The sequence below is a fragment of the Parasteatoda tepidariorum genome, chromosome 2 (genome assembly GCF_982258835.1).
Source record: "Parasteatoda tepidariorum strain Cologne lab strain chromosome 2, Ptep-v5.0, whole genome shotgun sequence".
NCBI lineage: Eukaryota > Metazoa > Arthropoda > Arachnida > Araneae > Theridiidae > Parasteatoda > Parasteatoda tepidariorum.
This window is the reverse complement of record NC_141756.1, coordinates 36,515,401-36,531,011: the sequence shown is the minus strand read 5'-3', so window position 1 is coordinate 36,531,011 and position 15,611 is coordinate 36,515,401. Positions and strand designations below refer to the sequence as shown.

General features: G+C 29.2%; 2 protein-coding genes across 4 annotated transcripts in view; one reads left to right on the top strand and one right to left on the bottom strand.

The window, feature by feature from the left end:
- Positions 1 to 6,421, top strand: part of LOC107439510 (uncharacterized) — a 47,212-nt gene extending 40,791 nt beyond the window's left edge. Inside the window, exon 6 of the mRNA XM_071177433.2 lies at positions 3,262 to 6,421. Coding sequence (XP_071033534.1) covers positions 3,262 to 3,367 — 106 coding nt within the window. The 3' untranslated portion in view covers positions 3,368 to 6,421. The remainder of the gene's footprint in view (positions 1 to 3,261) is intronic.
- A 3,531-nt stretch (positions 6,422 to 9,952) lies between these two features.
- Positions 9,953 to 15,611, bottom strand: part of LOC107439516 (Na(+)/citrate cotransporter) — a 57,843-nt gene continuing 52,184 nt past the window's right edge. For all 3 annotated transcript variants that reach the window (XM_016052149.4, XM_016052148.4, XM_071177426.2), the window contains 3 exons: positions 14,694 to 14,855; positions 13,989 to 14,126; positions 9,953 to 12,240 (listed from right to left, as the gene is read on the bottom strand). In XM_016052149.4, coding sequence (XP_015907635.1) covers positions 12,031 to 12,240; positions 13,989 to 14,126; positions 14,694 to 14,855 — 510 coding nt within the window. In that variant the 3' untranslated portion in view covers positions 9,953 to 12,030. The remainder of the gene's footprint in view (positions 12,241 to 13,988; positions 14,127 to 14,693; positions 14,856 to 15,611) is intronic.

Below are 15,611 nucleotides of genomic sequence, written 5' to 3'. Positions count from 1 at the left end.
ATAAAATTTGTTAATCCAAAGATAATTCCATGCAAAAAATTTATTTTAATAAATATTTATTATTTGTTATTATTTTATTAAATAATATTTGAAAAAATTCTGAATTGTAAGGTATGCAATCTTTTACATCAATTTGAAATTTGTAATTTTACATGACAAAATACACAATTTGTGCAAAATCAGTTGAATAGTTCTTGAGAAATCGAATCTTAAAGATGTTTTATAGTTAAAATTCGATTTCCCAGAAACTATTCTACCGATTTTTTTTTTACATTTACATTTTTTTTGCCATGCAAAATTACGTGCTTTAGTTTGATGTAAAAAATTGTATATCTTACAATTCGAAATTTTCTCTACTACCATTTAATAAAATAATAAAAAATTAATAAATCTATACTAAAAATTATTTTTGCATAGAATTATCTTTGGAAAAACGAATTTTATAAGTGCGTGCAAAATTTTTTCAATTAGCCTAAAAAGTTCTTGAGATATGGCGAAATACGCAAAAAGTAAAATTAACATTAAGGGGTTCGCACTTTGAATCCCCACCCTGACCAAACTATGGGGACCGTATTTCCCAGATAGCGTCTACCCCCTATATTTTGGGTGTCAGAAATCTGAACTCCTCGAAAAAAAGTATGTTTTTTGTGTCTGATTTCGTAACTTAAAATATCGTCTGCACTTATTAATTACCATGTTTGAGATCACGCAATCGAGAATTTAAGATTGAGTCCTGGAACTTGAAAATCCAATAATTATATCAAAAGTTATTCAGGGTGGTCCGTTTCTTATTTTGCACTCTGTACATATTTGACTTCAGGAAAACATGAATAAATGATCAAAACAACTTTTTGACAGGTGTTGAAAGTTTAGACTTGGAATAATTTAAACATTCTGCTTAATTGCATTAGTAGTTTATTACTAAGATTTTATTAACTTACCTTTGGATCTGTGATTGTGGGATCTTTTGAATTTAATTTATGTATCAAAATTTTCCAGCCTTATAAATCATAGAAAAGAATTTTGTACGTTAACAAGATGTTTATTTGGTTCAAAGTTCCAATCAGTGAAGTCTACAACAGTTCTGTGCCCATAGGATGCGAATTTCTAAATTTTGCCTCGTTAATATAACACAAAATACGCAAAAAAAGAAGTTTGCATAATGGATTATTTTTCTCATGCTCTCAGCATTTTTTGCACAACTTAACATTTATGCATCTGGTACTATTTGCACTGTCCTTAACCAAATGCCGGTCATTTTTTAATAATAAATTATTTACTACAGTATAAAAATGAAAAACTACCGTCATGGATATGTATTAAATTTTCTAATACTGAAAAATTTAAAAAAATATCGTTTTTTAACAATCATTCTTTTTGGGAAGAACGAGGAAGTTGTAATTGGTCATCAAATCTACGATAGAAAACATCCACTTATCTGAAAATATCCACATATTGTTGTTACACGTAAAGATACTATACACATAAAAAATTTTCGCAAAATTCAGATTCAATTTAGTGCAATTTAGTTAATCCTTACTAAACGCCGATGCAAATTCTTATGATATGCCAACAGTGTTTCTTAAGATACAATTTTTGAAACTATTTATAATTGAATACAGAGTAAAATTAAGAGTAATAAATTAATATACACGGAATCTTCAATTTGCAATGTATGTATTTAAAATTGATTCTTTTGGCGCCGTCCTTGATCTATATGGATTGCGTGGATGTCCGCAAGTGAACTCCCATGGCAACGACCCTGGGACGATCTTCATTTGAAATTGAGAGACGATGACCGTATAAAAATTAATGTCACCCTGCCTGTCACGACTTCTAAAATATGCATTTCAACGAAATTACAAGCCTCCAACATACTTTGCATAGAATTTTAGATTTCAATGTACAAGCATAGTATGAGTTAAATTAAGAAAATATTCGATTCATGAACTGAGTGATAATCTATTCAGTTTCACTTAGTAAAAATAGATTTCCTTCTTCATTTGATTATAGTATTAGGTTATTGATCTTAATCTTAACGTGAATATCAATTTGATTTATTATACTTGTTTTCAATCAATGTTATTTAATTTAGGTTTCTGTTCATTATTATTTGGTAATTATTATCAATATATCCGTAAAATAATTAAATAATTGTGTAAAAGCTTGTTTTGAAACTTTTAAAAATGCGATGCATTTATTTTTTATTAAATAGTAACTTATACGCAGAATGCCTACTAAAGTATACCACTCTCAACTTTAGAACGATCGAATTTATAGCTACACAGTGCTGTCTTGCTGTAGTTAATTGCTCGTGCATGACTAAGCTATAACTTTAACAGTGTCATCTGGTGAAAAATTTTGGCATTAACGTCTACCTCAAAACAGCACGAGATATGGAGAAAAAAGGAATTACAAAAATGTAGAAGATAATTAATTTAATAGAACAAAAACTTGATATAAATACTGAAGAATATTGTTAACACACGCATTTGTTTATCCAAAATTCCTAATTGTGACGTTGAAAAACGATATTATGAAGGGAAATTATCAATTTGCACTTACAAGATATCTTCATACTTAAGAGGACGCTATACTACGAGTGAAACTGTTCATCGCAATTTCTCTTTCCCCTCCATAAGTAATTTAAAATTTATAGTATAGAAAAAGTGAGTTCAGACAAATATAGAGTAAGCCATAAGGTTTCAAATACTAAAATTTTCAAAATATTAAAATGAAAATAAATTGTGAGAAAGATAACTTAGGATTAACCAATTAGGAAGTTTGCATTATTATATTTTTCGTTCAGAAATTAGAACTTTATGGCTTGCTGTTGGTTTGCATGAACTATTTTTTACATACATTAAAATTTAAATTAGCAATGGAGGGGAAATAGAATTTGTCAGATTAAGTTTCTCATCTTAGGATTAATGATCGCATTTGTGCAAAATTCATGATGCTCTACACCATTGTAAGTTTTTTTTCCAAATCTTATACCGTTTTTGAAATAGAAATAAGTTTTGAGATGGAAATGGAGCTACCAATAAATATTTCAAAAATACACCAAAGCGGTTAAGTTAAAGTATATTTGCAGGACAATATCTATATTTACCAGACAATGTCCAGGTTGACCAGATTTCGAACTTTAATAGTAACAGTTTACACTTGACAGCCGTAGTGCCGGGCAATATTCAAGCTGAAGTAGATCTTCGAAAGAAAAATTCTAAATGATTTAAAAATATCTTGATTATCTATTTCTAGATCTGCTCCCAGTAATCAAGGTGCATATTTGAAAACACCAAGCTATGATTTGACTGAAGAACAATTGATGGCAAATATTGAAAAAGAATTTGAATGCATATCTTAAAGAAAAAAGAAGCATCATTGCAACAAACAAATGGCGAATCAGCTTCATTAACATTTCACTGGTAAAGTGTGACCCATCAGCTACTTAATTAGATTGGGGATGAGTTTATATTTGGTAATTAGTATGTTCGATTTATGTTCGAGGTAATAGACAATGTGGTACTTTCTTTACATATCAGTTTTATATGCTTTGTATATAATTACATGTTGTATCGTTAACATTATCAACTTTGCAATATTTCATCCACATTGTTTTTTCTGTAATTTAAATTGTGGTTCTCGTATTCCATTCTTTTTTTATTGCATCTGTATTTTAAGACTAGAGAGCGTTTATTGACTGAAGCAATTTTCTGGATTAATTTGACTAATTAAGTTGCAGTTAATAATATAATAATCTTACTGCTACCTAACTGAAAGCAATCTCATTAAGAGCTTGTCTGGTGATCAATACTGTCATTGAACAAGAATAGTATGGTTTAAAAAACCACAACAGAAATTCAATCACAGGAGAATTTTGAACATCTTATTTTTATATAATCGAGAGAGGAGAGACGGCTCTTTTCTGCGAAAGCTATTTCATGCGTTAAATATATGTGACAACCACTTGTATTTAGATCATTGCAAAGTGGAAAGACTCTATTTAAAGGAACTTTAATGATTATGACTCTAGAAATTGTCATTTTTCTCATTTTAGAGTCAATAGATGTTGTCAGCATATAATTTATTAATAAAAGTTTAAATAGAAAAAATTAAATATCTATAATTTATTAATAAAAAAAGGTACTCACATTCGGAATTGAGAAATGGTATTTAAACAGAGGAATGCAAAAAAACTACCGAACTCTTGCGTAACACTAATGAGGAAAGCGGGACTAAAAACATCAAAATCTGTTGTTGAACAAAGAGAAGTTGAAAGGCTATCTCAAGAAACATTGTTTCATCAGGCAAACTTGTCTTGATATTTTTCATTTGATATTCATCCCTAGTGATTCAGTGGATTTTGAAGGGTTTTTATTTTTTCCTTGTTAAAGATTAATTTGCAATCTTTAATGTGCGTCAATTTCTTATATTATTTTTGTCAAAGATTCTAACAATATATTTTAAGGGAGTTGACTACAAAATAGCATACATATATTCATGTAATATCTTCTGCAACCAGCCTATTTGTAGTTTTCAAAAACCAATTTGCTTTCTCCTGTAATAATAACGAACATATTTTTAAAAAAAATATTTCTCAATTCAAGATTCATAAAATGGTAAGGTTAGCAACAATTCAACCGCAATTACAACTCACATGATTTGAAGAGGGTTATTTTTTTATATTACTCATCGTTTAATCTAAACACAAAACGCACTCTAGTTTTCGTATTTGCTCTATAATTTTAAGAATTGAATTATTAATCACATTGACATGGGACGAAGTACCGATGCATTAGAAATACAGCTTCTGTATTCATTTAGTTTCCAATTTAATATTTAGTATCACTACCTGAAATAACGGCTAAACTAATAGTGAGCTTAATCCAGAGTCTATTCAGAAGTATGACTTGTATTATTGGAACTGGTTCATTTCATTAATGATGCTATATTGTGTGCGTAAAAAATGACATCTTGGTGAAGAAAAATTTAACTTTGTACTGTGTATGAATAAAGCTAAGCAAAGTGAAACTAAGCATAAATGTATCACATAAACATGCTCTAGTATCGGTTATGTAATAAAAGATCTTTATTAAAAATAAGTGTATTCTGGTATAGGTTCTGTAATATCTTGTTCTTAAAGAGTTCTTCGAACTATCGCCAATGAGCTTACAAAACTATCATTCTTAACCATGAGCTATATTGAATTCCCTCCTAATCTAAGGCTAGTGCAAAAGTTTTATGTTTACGTTTTATACTATTATAAATTAATTTGCTAGCACCCGCGCATTTCACAATAAGAAAAATTTAAAGTGAAATTAAATAATAAATGAATTGAACTTTCTCTTTCTCCTTTGTGCTCACACCATGTTTAGTTTTAATTATGTCCCTCAAACATCATTGACTCTCTAAAATCGATTCGATATGTAGAAAATTAATCACACAACCCAATAACCTCTCTAATTCAAACTATTAAAGTTTGATTTAGCTTATTATTTGGAAATAGGTCCCCAGAATAATAAAGTTTTGAATAAATTTGAACCATTTTTTTTCTCTCTCCACTCTCCATTACTGAGTTTGTGATCATAAATTTTGAGTTTTCAACTGTTAAAATCATATTCAGCATTGCTCTCTATCCATTTATTCAGATTTGCTGGAACCATTTCATACTTTTGAAAGTTCTAACAACTTAGTTAATTACCTTTTTTAGTATCCTATTCCTTCCTATTGTTTGGATACCTATTTTCTTTTAATTTTTATCTATTTAAACACCTGAAGTTCTCCCCCTCCCCTATCACACTTGTTTTTTTACCATTCTTCTTTTGTTTACTTACCCTATTTAAGTTTGTTCACACACCTCAATAGTTCCACCTGCCCATTTCAATTCTGAAATTTGATTTTGTGATTTTCTTCGGCAACTATTTCAATCCGTGTTTGAACTCAAAAGATTTTCATTACCGAATCGAAACGTTTACATGATATTACATGTACTTTTTTTTCACTATCTTTAGCTTTATTTATAAAAAAGGCGTCTCATGTTGTTATATTTTACAAAATTTCTTTCCTGATACATCAGTCAACACTTGTACATTTTCCCCTAATTGTCTGTAAGAAAGTCTATAATAGTTTCATAGATATAGTGGAACTAGAAACATTTGTAAATATTATATGTAAATACGTTCAGCTTTATAACTGGAGAGTAAATTGTCTTCCTTTGAATGGGGTTTGGCGACGAGATTTTATTTATAGTCTTGTGCCAATTAGTGATGATATTTCGAGGACACTATTTGAATATAGTATATTAAAGGTGAATGTTGTATGTAAATTATAAATATTTATATGCGTAAAGTTGTGTACATAGCATTATTTGTTGAATTTGAATTACTGTATAGTGTAGTTATTGTGAACTAAATTGTCTTAATATTCTAAATAAATTTCATTTTTCTTTATAATCTCTGAAGAATATTTGTATTTCTTTGGTCAAGGGTCTACAAATTGTCGTGAATGTTTTTTTTGTTCTTCGTTCTTTTTTTTTTTTTTTAGTTGAGCACCAATCATTTTCTAGTACCATTTGATTATTTTTCGTTTCTTGCGTAGGTGTTATAGTAATTTTTTCAAACTTTAGTTAAAGTATATTCATTTATGCCGTTGAACTGTGCATTTTATTTATTTTAAAGAATGTTTAATTGTCATGACAAGTTCTTGTTCTGCCTTACAGATGTACTTTAAAATCAATATTTTTTTTATTCAGATTGGTGATAAGCTAGACCCAAACTCTGTTATTTTTTCAATAGAAACTAGAGATATTTCACACTCAAGATAATAAGCATATTACTAAATCAGTACGGAAACTAGGCCTGATGCAAAGATAAAATGGAAGAAAGCAGGGAAAAAAATAAAATAGGGGAGGTCACTAGAGAGCATCATGACTTACAAATGGATTCCTCCCCTGAAAGAATATTCACTCCTAAGAAAAAGATAAATTTTTAAATTTAAAATTTTTTTGAAATTTTCATTACGTTAAAATATGCTGTATTTTGTATGGTGATAATGATAATAAAAACAAAATATTGCTAAACTAGTTAATTAAAGATGGAATTGATGTTTAATAGAAGTAAAGTTACTAAAGAAACTAAATATGACATAAGCTATGCATTTTAATCCTTTACTATCACTTCTAAAATCAAAGATCTGTTTCATTTTAAAAATTCGATTTTTGTTAAACTTCTATTCAAAAATAACTCATTAATTATAAGTCACATTTAGAGTTTCGAGGAAAAATAATATACCGATACTATCAAAAATTAAAACACTAAGTATCTATACAGAAATAGGCTCAGAACCTATGTTTAGTTTTCGTTATTAACTGCATTTTATCTAATTTTCCATATTCTTACTACTTATATGTAAAGCCCTGCTGGATACATAAAGTAGCGCCTCTCTTTTCCTTTCGACATTTGTGCCTCTTTCGATTTTAATTGGCTGCCGCTGATCACATGGGTAAACTGTCGACATTTTGTTGATTGGCTTGAACTGCGAGGTATGATTGCGACCGATCTGTTACTTTTATTTTCGCATTTTTTTTTAAAGTTTTGTTTTACACTTTTAAATTTACAATGACTGGTTATTGCACAGTTAGGGATTCAAATAAAATAGATTTTGGCTTTAAATTATATAGTTTACCTATTAGAGATCGGAATAAAAGAGACGTAAAATATTGCTGCATGGAATTTGCAGAGATAAATGGAATCTAAACGATAGGAGCAGATTGTGTGAGGTAAGTTTGAAATTAATTTATTCATTTGTAGCAAATTTTGCATATAATTTATCAACTATGTAAAGCAAATACGTTTCAATTTTTTTTTTTAATTGGAGATTTAACAAATTCAATTTCATTAAATCTGTTCTCCTGAAAGAAATGAAAATAGACGACCAATATTATTTTTAACTTAAATATTTTATTTTTGTTGAAAGCTTTAAAAATAAAATTTAATCACATTTAAGTATTTGAATGTTTTGTTGCCAGAATTAAAAGTAAACTGGCGAAACATGTTAAATAGTTTTCAAATGAATAAATTTAAAATGTTCATGTTTTAATGAAATGATCTAATTCCTGTTTGGACTCTTAGTTTCTTTATTTTTATTATTTTATATATTTCGTACATTACAGTAAAAGTTTACGACAGTGCGAAATAAATTTGTTTTGTATTTAATTTTCAGAATTTAACTAAGAATTTTCATAGATATATTTGCTAATTTTTAACAAACCCATATTTTTTAACAAACTCATCTGTTTTGTTATTAAATGTGACAAAGCTCCCATTAACTAATTATTGACTGTTTTATCAGATGCTTTAATTTTAAAGTATCTAAAAAAGCTGATATTATTTTAATTATATCTAACTATATTTAATTATATCTAACCTGCATTTTTTTACCATACATATTTATCTTAAATTTTTAAACGGTTTTAAAATTTTTAATTAATTAATTGTATACTAAGAAAGGCCTTTCGGAACCAATTTTATTTAATATTTTATATCCGTCGTTGAGCAGCTGGCCCAATTTTATGTTCAACTCCGTAGACGTGTAATTTTGAACTCAATATAGAAGACAAGGGAACTCGTGGATCGAGTATTGTGAGAAATTTGCCTTCATGGAATACTTTTTGATGGAGCTAACCGGCATTTGCGTTACATGGAGAGGAAGAACACGAGAACCTTCCACTGTTAACCTGACGGCTAGGGGACTCCCATGATCCGTCTACCACTGAGGCTGTGGTCGGTGCAAACCGGATGCGGAATTGATATCCACTGGAATTCGAACCCAGTTTGCCTCATTGGAAGTCGAACGCTTTATCCCCTGAGATATCACGGCCCTTTCGAAATCAATTGTAAAATTTTTTGTAAATACGTATATAATTTCCCCTTTCTGACAGAAAATGTCACTCTATTCAGCTCTATTAAAAGGAAACATGGCTGAAATGCACTTTACACAATTTTTTAAAAAGAAAAATATACTACATACCATTTATAACCATTTTTATTTGTACAAGATAGCGATGGAATTGCTTTTAACGTTATTATACTCGTTGTTTCTGTTTAAAACAGGCAAATTATAGTAACTCTGAAGCTTTGATGGATCAGCATAATGGATGGTAATAAATCTTTGCAGTGTTAATTGAAGCAATCTGATGACGCGATTGGCATTAAACACATTTAATGCATACTTTTCTCATTCCAGTGAAAATACTGAAAATGGGACTGTTTTAGTGAGAAATAAAAATTAAAAAAATGCTCGAATAAAAATTCTTTAGTAATATTACAAATTTTTTTTTTATCGACTGTCTCCTGTGTCAGGTAGGGTGGGGCCCATAGAGTACAACCAGAACCATTACAATAAAATTCGCGATTACTTTCCGACTAGCTAAAGTACTCAAATCTTTATTAAATCTCCATGTCTGGTGATATTTTTCACTAATAATTATACGTTTCCCAACATTTTATTTTACTTTTTAACCAGAGTTGAGCAGCCAACTCAGTGTTACGTAAGTTTAAGTGAGAGAAAGCATGGAAAAAATTACAGAGCAATGAAAAAAGGGGAAAAGAAAATTAATAAAAATCCGAAAAGGGAAAAAAATTAATAAAAATCTGGAAAATAAGAGATATAATCTTTCATTTTTCGGATTTTAATCAATTTTTTCCCTTTTTTCGGATTCTTTTCCAGATTTTTACTATTTTTATTATTATTTCTCCCTTTTTTCATTGTTCTGTAATTTTTTCCATGCTTTCTCTACATTTTGAATTTATTTTATGAGAATCTATTTCCCAATATATTTATGAAAAAAAAACTTTGTAACTCTTGTAAGATGTAATTGTTTTTTGATAAAGTAAAGGATTATTTATAATTTTCAATTCTCCTGACATTAATTTGAATAAAGCAGAATCCGTTAAGTAAAAAGTAACTTTATTTTTTTAAGAAAATCATATAGATTTTTGTATACCATATTCAGCCATTCAACAAAACTCATTTTTATATTTTTGACAGAGTCAACAACAAAACTATAGATTTCAATAACAAATAATAAGAAATCTTCCTATAATGGTAAACAAGAAATTCAAATAAACATGAAAACTAACTTACACATATTTGACTAATAAATAAAAATCATATTTATTACACATCCCATGAAAAAATATTTCGTTTTGAATAACTCATGCACAATACGTAACTGACTTATACTTTCATAATGTTTTAATTAAAATAATTCTAAATCGATAAGTTACATAGACTATGTTACTAAAATATTATTAATGAAGTAGATAAAAAATAATCATTTGCGTCATGTTATTTTTATATTACTTCCTTTTCGTTGGTGTTTACTTGAAAACAATCTATATTAAATTTTACGTATTAGAAATATTGATTTACATAATTTTCGTTTGTAATTTTATGATGGCTACACTTTATTTTAGTTTATGCACTCTTATATAATTCAAAGAAATCTTATCTTTTCTTGAAATCTTTATGAGTTTAAAAATGAACAGAAAATGTCACGAATTAATATTTTAAGCCATAAAAAAAGAATATTTGCATATCCTGATGAATAATTATACAAGAAGGTTTGGTTGAAAATATCAGTAACTGTTTGATGGCGTGAAAAACTCAGAGGAGACAAAACTTCTTTAAATTTCATTAATTCCACTGTTCTCAATAATGAGTCATCATATTTTGACAATATTTTTGCTTTTTCCTCGCTTACATTAGTTTATGAACCTAATTAATTCTTAGTTTTCGACAAGCAGTAAAATTATGCATACTAAGGGTGGTGCTTTCGGACCACCCTGTAGTGTTTGCTTCAGTCCTATGGAATATGATACTTAATTATTATTCTAAATCACAGTCAAACAATCCTATATAATAATTTATGTTACGATGTCTGAATCTAAATGTACAGGGTGCTCTGTAAAGGTCGCTCTTAATGTATTTTTAGAATCTTTACCAAATCTGAAAACAGAAAAAAATATGCACATGGAGTAGTAAATTTATATTTAAACGAGAAAAAAACAAAGACGCTTTTGAACTGTGATACATTACAGTTGAAGCAGGCAAACGTAATAAACATCAAAACAGGTTTAATTTTGGAACTTTAAGACGTTTCTAACAATTGTCTCTCATACCTTCTCTGTTTCCTTGTTATCTTGTTGTATATTACATTTGCTTCCCTGTAATGTGATTTGCCAGATTTTGATAGCCAAGCCGTCTTATTTTACAATTCATGTTAACCATGTCTAAATCTATACGTGCAGAGTGTTCCACAAAGGTCACCCTTAATGTACTTTAAGAATCTTTACCAAAAATTATACAAAAAACTATACACATGGGGATGATGAATTTCTATTTAGGTGCTTAGGAACTATCATACATTACAGTACAGGCAGTGTATGTAATAAATGTCAACACAGATTAAATTATAGGTTTTTGTTAAAAATTAAAGGTTTAAATTAAACTTTAAGATGTTTTTAATATTCGTCTTTCAGCTCTCCTCTGTTGTTTATTGCATTTGCTTCCCTGTACTATGACTTGTCAGATTTTGATAGCCTATTCGTTTTTCTCTGATTACGTGATAATTAGGTACCCACATTGACATGTTTTTTGTTATTTTTGACAAGACTCTAAAAATACTTATTAAGGGCAGTCTTTACATGTAAACCCTGTATATTTTCTAAACAGCAAACGATTTTCTATGTGTAAAGCTTTCCACATTTGGTTTCCCTCTCATAGCACATTATCATATTTACATTTGTTTCAAAAGTTAAAAATGTGCTTTTTATAATAATTATTTGCAGAGTATGACAATTAAAAGTGTAGAGGTATTAAAATACTAAAAACTGGGTGGCTGATGCTAATTTTTCAGAGCAATATGCTCAACATAATTATTCCTTATGCGCAAATCATTTACAGATTTTGCACACTCATTCACACATATCAGTTAATTACTAATTCTCGATTTCTTTTTAACAGGGGTCATCTTATTTGATTATCAGTAATGTTCAATGGGGTCCCAACAGTGCTGTTCAAAAATGACAGCTGGGTTGTGTTAGCAGCCAAAAGTTCCAAATTACCACCAGCCCATTCAGGAAATGTCTTTAAGTTAAATATGGCAACTCCTAATGTTTGGATCATAATTAATTCTACCGCACAGCATAGAAATTTTGAGACCAGGCCCGGTTTCATCTGAAATGATAAAAAAAAATTTAAATTTTTAAGTGTCACATGAATAAAATTGAAAACATTTATGAGGAAAGTAAAGCATTAGAATAGTTTGAATTTTTTTATCTTCTAAGAATGATTATGTTTAAATTTTGTTCATTTTTTTAATGTATTTTTTAATATTACAAATTATTATTGAAACAAATGCGAAGAGATATTTAAATAAGAAGTTTGGCATTTAATTAGGAAGAAACATTAAATAATTATAATGATTACGATTTATTCTGAATTTTTTCACTTGCGAATTCTCTTACGCTTAACCCTTTGCTGTCGTATTTTGTTGATAGTAAACGGAAATTAACTGGTAGCTGGTAACAGCTATACCACGGTAAAGGGTTAATATAACTAATATTTTAAAAACGCAACATTCCCATAAAATTTATAATTTTTGAGTTTCAACCTTGGCGACGGGGTTGTATGGTGTTAAGGAAGCTGATCTCAAGTCAGAAAGGCATTGGGTTCGAATACTGGATAAGGTATGGATGTTCTTTTCTTCTCAGTACTATCTATACTTCTTACTGTGGGAGCAACGTCAGTTCACTTACTATGGTGCGAGTATGGCCAGCAAACCTTCCCTTCTGATACCCGAATGACGAAAGTCTATATTCTGGTGTGCATCGGGAAAAAAAATTCAACCTTTAGAAATCACAATTTTTAACGTATCTGAAATTGATCATTATTGAGGTTTTTAAAACATTATGCAATTATATTGATGTTTCTAAGCTTGTGTAATGGGTTGCTAAAAAGAGAGTGTCCAAGATAAGGACGCAGGATTTTCGAAGACAAAATGCAATGTTTATTATTCGTACAGCGGATAATGGTGTAACGCTTTGTGCTGCACATGTGATATTAGGATCTTTTAATAGCTACGAAATTTCCAGAGGGAAAAAAACTCAACCAGCAAGGATCAAGTGATATGTTTGAGAATTAATAATGCTTTTTTGAACGTAAACTTAACAGTATTATTCTTTAAAAAAAAAAGATAAATTGACTTCACGAACGACATAACGACTCTTTCGAAAACTCAGAAAAAAATACATTTCAAACTTGAATACTGTTTACATATTTCAAAGTAATTTTTAGGCTATTACAAAAATTTGGGAACAGTATCATGAATTATTGTATTTTTAATGCTATGATATAATGAAAATTAAAAATGTCTTGGTTGAAAAAGGTTTTTTGTCAAATATTTTCAGTTCTTACATAAAAATGTGAATTTAGGATTACGTGTTGGTGTTCAAAATATAAAAAAGTTATTCTAAGAACATTTACTATAGTTGTTTTGATGCTGAGATGACAGCGAAAAATTCATAAAAATAGTCTCATCAGCCAATTTCTCACAGCATTAAATTTACGTTAAACAAAATAGAATACTTGAGTAAAAAGAATAGGTCAACAGAATATAAAAATATTAACTTTTAATGAAAAACACATAAATTCAAAATTTGATTTTAAAATATTAGAGGTAAACTTTATCGTTGTGATAAAATACAAAATGAAAATTATAATATCCTTAAGGATATAGTTTTAACGATACATAAATCGTAGAAAGTTAACATTCCAGAAAAATATACGTACGTATAGTAAACATATTTTTTTATAAAAATTGCTTTGTACTAAATATGTTGACTTAAGTACTGTAATTTTTTAAAAAAAATTGGAGTTTAACATTTAAAAAAAATTTCTGTTTTTTATATGTTGAAATTTTTTACCATATCTAACGTTTTCATGCTGCTGGCATCAAATACAATGGCATTTGATGGATTTCCCACTGGTAAGATCATTGCAAAAGAACAGCCGATTGTCACCGGAAGCATTAGATAAAGAGGGTGGACATGCAGTGCTTCGGCCTGAAAGAAAAATTTAATCTTCATTGGTTTCAAATACATTATTCCTAAACAATTACACTGAATCCTAATAATAATAATTATCCCAATTTTTAGAATTCAAAAATCACGTCAAACAAGTATGCATATTTGCTGTTACTAGCCTCTTCTCTGTCGGCATCGCGTGCCATGCGATGAAGAGAAGAATTGCATCATTGAAATTGAATTCGTCACTATTTCCGCGTTTCTTAAAATCTTGCGATTTTTTTTTGTATTTCTGAATATTGCTAAGAGATGGCGCAACTAGTCCTACTTTCTTTACAGTTTTAGTGGTGAAATTTCCCTGCTAGAATTGAAATCAAAATCGTTCTGTAAGTTCCTATAACAAATCAATACCTTTGGAGATACTGTATTGGAGATTGATCGTTGTAGTCAATCGATCTGGTTCAGGTCAAAATTACGATCTGCAGATAAATGAATAGAGTATGATTGGATCCTTCCTGTAAAACGGGCTGCATCGTGTGTATATCTGAAGTTGAAAAAAAGTGACTGAAAAAAAAAGGAGAATGTAATTCAGAAAAATAGGCTCACCATTTCGCTCACCACCGGAAGCATGATAGTTGCCATTGACATATTGCTTATAACTTCAGTCAAAATTGAAGCCATGAATGTTAAAATGATTACGATAGCTGAAGGAGATAAGACGTTTAAATATGATAACTGCGAACTCAGCCAGGATGATAGATGAGATTTCTGGAAAAAAAATTTAAAAAAATGTTCATATTATTTTAGCAATCAGTAAGCACAGTAAATATTTTAAGCGAAATAGACTGGCAATAGAAATGATATAATAACAGTCTGTTTGATACTTTTAAATGACTTTACAGTTCCTAAACTACTTTGATAATGGTTAACTTGAGAAAAATGCAGAAATAATGGCACCAGATCACGAAACGTACTGTATTGTAAGCTAATCACCCCTTGGCTGAGAAAAAAAAAAGTAGAAAATAAAGAGGAAAGATCACTGGGACGGTTTAAGTTAGTTGAACTCTTTCATACAGAGTTTCTTCAATTACTCCTTAGTCAGGTAAATTTTACGATATTGTTATTGTAATATTTGCTTTGCTATATAAAGCTTTATTTTTTATACTGTTAATCTCCATTACACCTCAGATTTCTTTCAACAAAATACAATTTGACTATAACTAATTATTAAAGAAATTTCTCGCAATCGAATCCTCAACGTTTCTTAATACTTGCTTTAAAGTTCAAAACGTTCAAATTAGTTAAATGAAGAATGCTTAAAGAGAAAGAAAAAATTAACTATCATAGCAATTTGAATTAAGACATTACTTTTACTTCATGGCGCATCAGATATAGCTCGTTCACCAAGAGTTGGCACTTGACTCCGCCTTTATCACGTGGTATGCGACGATACTATTTCGCTATTTTTGGGAGAAAGTAGAGAGCAATTCTGAACAAGGTTGCTATTTGGTGATCATATGGCAA